The sequence below is a fragment of the Symsagittifera roscoffensis genome, chromosome 5, assembly GCF_963678635.1.
Source record: "Symsagittifera roscoffensis chromosome 5, txSymRosc1.1, whole genome shotgun sequence".
Lineage (NCBI taxonomy): Eukaryota > Metazoa > Xenacoelomorpha > Acoela > Convolutidae > Symsagittifera > Symsagittifera roscoffensis.
In genome coordinates this window covers 41325638-41329843 of record NC_087066.1, presented here as the reverse complement: position 1 = coordinate 41329843, position 4206 = coordinate 41325638, and the positions used below count along the sequence as shown (strand labels likewise).

Genomic DNA, 4206 nt, shown 5'->3' with positions numbered 1-4206 from the left:
TCAAATTGTTGTTTCGAGTAAACCTGGATATCAAATTTGGCAGGGTAATTTTTTTTAGAGAAGTCAAAAAAGTTTTTTAAAAACTCAGAAAGTCAAAAATTCGGCCTGCAGGCAATAAAAGGAAGTTTCAGGATAAACTTAGGCGAGGTAAAAAATTAGTATCTTTGTCATTTTAAGACAGATTCCAGTTTAAATAAAAATAAATTAAAGACTTGGAGTTTTGTTTTAATTTCATACCCGTGCTCAATTAGAAACGTGAACTAATTTTATAGCTTACCTAGCGGTATGGGTTTGCAATGAAAACCGTTATTGTTTTTGCGTTCAGTGTCACTATTTTCCAAGTTGCTTGGAATTCACCACGGCATTTAGTTTTCAGTTTGTTCTCCTGCCTCGTTCTCAATATGGCATATCATCTGCTCCGATTGCGATTTTCTTTTTGCTGGAATGTGAGTCCTAACTAACGACTCAACAGAAAATTGTTTTGAGTCAATGTCCTCTGCTGAATACAATTGAAGCACTGTTGTACCAACTTACATGTCAATTTGATTTTTTCTACTTCTTCCGCCCTAAGCTTTGAGATTTTGTTTCAATTTTCAAATGCAGAGAGCAAAACACTGATAGCAATGATTGAGTTTCTTAATAATTGTGATCACTTTATTCTTTGGCCAATATCTTTTCAGGCCGAATTTAGAGCAGATGTGGAGATGGTCAATTTTTTTCCTGAAGCTAATTTCTTTTTCACGTCCTTGTAAAACTCTGCAAACAATTTGAAATAATTTTAAATAGTTTCGCAATCAATCTTTTCTTCTGACCATTTCGGCTTATTTATAAATCCTGTCATAGTTCTTATGCCCTGAAAAGTTAGTTTTTTTGCAAAACTTTATCCCTCGTTGCTCTAAGAATTATGACAGAGTTTTAGTTCATTGAAGAAACCCAGGGCCTTCTGAATTACCCCTCTTGTTGTAAAATTTAGAGTTTTGATTTCAAATCTGGACTAAGTGGGGTGCCGGACATCAAGCCGACGGGATTTCAAGCCGAATCGTAAAATTAAGGACTTCAAGCCGAATCGTGTTCCTTATAAAGTCGTTAAATTTGATTAATTTGAAAACTTTTTTGAAGAATTTTTGAATTTCATGATCTTTCTTCACTAATTACATAAAATTTAAGCCTCCAAATCATGTTTCGGAAAGTTGAAAAGTAAAACATGGTTGAAGGCATTTTTCATGTTTATAATTTATGCATTTCAAAAACTGGCTGATGTTATAAACGGATGCCAATCAGAAGTGGTGCATTGTCCTGAATAACGCTTATTATGGACTAAACATGCCTAAATTTTCGAAAAACAACGTTTTACTGATGAAAAATTAGGGGAGCGATGGAGAAGTGGTTACGTCTCCGCCTCTCAATCGAAAGGTCGGCTGTTCGAGGCCCACCATGGTTTTCTGGGTCCGGCGACGATATTCTGACGAGCTTTGCCCATTTTAATCTGTCTCGCTTTTTGGCCAAACTCAAGCGTGCTCAAAGTTTCCGACGAGTTATCGTCAAGCGGGCTGCAATTTACAAAAATGCATGCTTTCGCGTCGCCCCCTAGCGACGGTTGTAGAAGTTGGGTAAGTTTCGAATTTCTGTAGGGCACGTGAACAGATTTGCATCTAAGAGCTGAAAAAACTTGACCAAGTGAACTCAGCGATTTATTAATAGCCGCGGCTTCAATAAGCGTCCAACCTTCAGCTCCGCTCTTTGCTATTTTCTCCGATCCCGCGAGGTCAACAAGGGTCAAACTTCCCACAGTTCGACCTCCAGTGACTTTATCGGTAATTTCAACATTGATCTTCAGCAACAAGTGGGACCTGGAACTATTTGTGTTCATGTTGGTTTGAGCTGTGTGTCTATTTACTTCGCCTCGTTTGATCATTTTCTTCACATCATCAGGAGCTGTGATTTCAATTTCGACGGCGTTTTCGACTTTGACAGTTTTGCCCATGAAACGGATGATGATTTCTACCGGGTTTGGGTCCCTGGGGTCTCGAAGCAGGTCTTTTACCTGCTCATTGTAGACTTCAAGCATCTGCGCTGTTATTTTGAACGTGACTTTGACCTTCTCTCGAGCTACTCTGAATAGTTCCTGCACCGCCCTCAGATTGACTCCGGGATCTTTTTCTGGGCCCATCATCGTGAAAGTTTTTCCTAGGTAAATCAAAGCTTTTTATCCTGTAATGTGGAGAGGCGTCACTTCAGAGAGAGAGAGAGAGAGAGAGAGGTGGAAGGGGTGCCCGCATCCAAGTTTAGGCGTAAATAATTGATTATAACGGATTATTATGATGATTTTTTGACAATTATAATCGATTATAATTACCAAAATTAGGTCCTTAAGGGATTTATAATTGATTATAATCGTGATATTTTCCAAGAGATTATAATCTCTTATAATCGATTATAATTGATTATAGTTCTTACTAAAAACCCTTAAAATCAATTATAATCGATTATAATCGATTATAATCTCTTATTTTGACGGAATTTTCCTATTTTCGAATTGTATCTTATGGGTTATTATTTTTGTGTCAATAAGAAAATCTCTAAAAGAGAGATCTCTTGAACACTTTGGTTCATCTGATCAGAGATCCTTTCATATGACTGGAAAAGTTCTCGCGGTAGATGAAAGATATTTTTCCGAATCAATCATGAAACTAAATCATTTTGCTGATGTTTTGGTGTTTATAAAAGCTTAAAATATGCATCACAAAACAACTCTAATGGGGGAAAAATGGAAAAAAAACTTATAAATATGAATTAATTGGAAAATTTTGAAAAATTTTCGCTAATTTTTCATACGAACCAACGTCCACAAAAAGCATAAAATATAAGCAATTTAGATGCAACTTCGAAGACAAAAATGGACAAACAAACGGGATCATAATCAATTATAATCGATTATAATGGATTTTTGTGCAAAAACTAACGAAATAGAATTTTGAATAAAAATAATGGATTATAATCAATTATAATCGATTATAATTGTATCGAAAAATAGACGAATAAATAATCGATTATAATGGATTATAATTAATTATAATTTGATTTGAAAAAAAGAGATTATAATAGATTATTAATAGATTAAAGTCGATTGTTTCTCAATTTTAGTGAGACTGGTACTAAAATCGTAATATAATCGATTATTAACGCTTGAAACTGGATGCGGGTGGCGGGTTAATCGATCGATCTACTCTCAATCATTGCTACCAGTTTTCCCCCCATTGTTACCATTTTAAATTTTAAGTCATACTTATTTTAGAGCCTACAATTTAACGCGACGGGGTAACGCGAGACGGGGGAGGAAGCGTCTAATTTAGAACATCAAGTGTCTTTGAATAGGGATTTCTAAAGTTATTGTCGGGAAATAATAAAGGGCGGAGTGGAAAAAAGTTAATGCAGTGACTTTTACCTGAGCCAGTCTGACCGTAAGCAATAATACACACGTTGTAGCCATCAACAGCAGACGTAATGATCGGTTTGGTATTCTCAAAAATATCACTCTGCGTAACATACTGGTCGTAAACCTTATCGAATTCAAACTCCATTTTCTTCCCGTGCACATTCAGTAATGAAATCGATTCGTCCGAGACGGTCAAGCAACTCGACTTGTCGGGTTTGATTCGGCAGAACACACGAATGTTTCCTCGCAACTCTTGTAACTGGTTGTAGAGCAGTTTCCTTTGTAACATTTCCTTTCGGTAAAGAGCTCGAACTTCTTCGATTTCAGCACCAAGGTTCGTTCCTCCACCTCTCATCAAATGATAACATTCTGCCAGCTGTTTTAGCATGCTTTTTAACTTTTCCAGCTCTTTCACCACAAAATCTTTTAAGTTATTTTGCTGTTCGTCCATTTTTTTGACTTTTTCATTGGCGCCTTTTATCATGAGCTCCATTTCTTTCGTTATTTGGGGTCCTTCGGAGGTTTCAACCAATGTGGAAGCCAAAGAGCCAGTGTTTCCTTGGTCTTTACCTTTACCTTTGGCGTTTGCAGCTTGCTCGCTTTTTATAGAACCACCGGTCAGTTCTGTTTTCTCTCTCATCAACCTCGTTTTCTCTCTCTGGACGCCCTGAAGTTGGAAAACCGAGTTCTTTTTATCGGCTTTCACAGAGTTTAGGCTTCTATTCATAGCTTCAAGTTCATCTTCAAGGTCCTTACATTTCTTCTCACAG

General features: G+C 36.8%; 1 protein-coding gene across 1 annotated transcript; it reads right to left on the bottom strand.

Annotated features, from left to right (window-relative positions):
* Positions 1 to 1344: 1344 nt before the first annotated feature.
* LOC134845922 (kinesin-like protein KIFC3) lies at positions 1345 to 4200 on the bottom strand. The gene is made up of 2 exons (XM_063863051.1): positions 3446 to 4200; positions 1345 to 2187 (listed from the first exon to the last, which is right to left on the bottom strand). Exons 1-2 carry the CDS (start codon positions 4161 to 4163, stop codon positions 1403 to 1405), a joined length of 1503 nt encoding a protein of 500 aa, XP_063719121.1. The 5' UTR covers positions 4164 to 4200; the 3' UTR covers positions 1345 to 1402.
* Positions 4201 to 4206: the final 6 nt, after the last annotated feature.

What these genes read in the sequence shown, in the direction of transcription:
- LOC134845922 (XM_063863051.1), bottom strand. Translation starts at nt 4,163, where the DNA reads ATGAATAGAAGCCTAAACTCTGTGAAAGCCGATAAAAAGAACTCGGTT. An exon ending in TTACGGTCAGACTGGCTCAG is followed by an intron (nt 2,188 to 3,445) that starts GTAAAAGTCACT and finishes TGATTTACCTAG; the next exon opens with GAAAAACTTTCACGATGATG.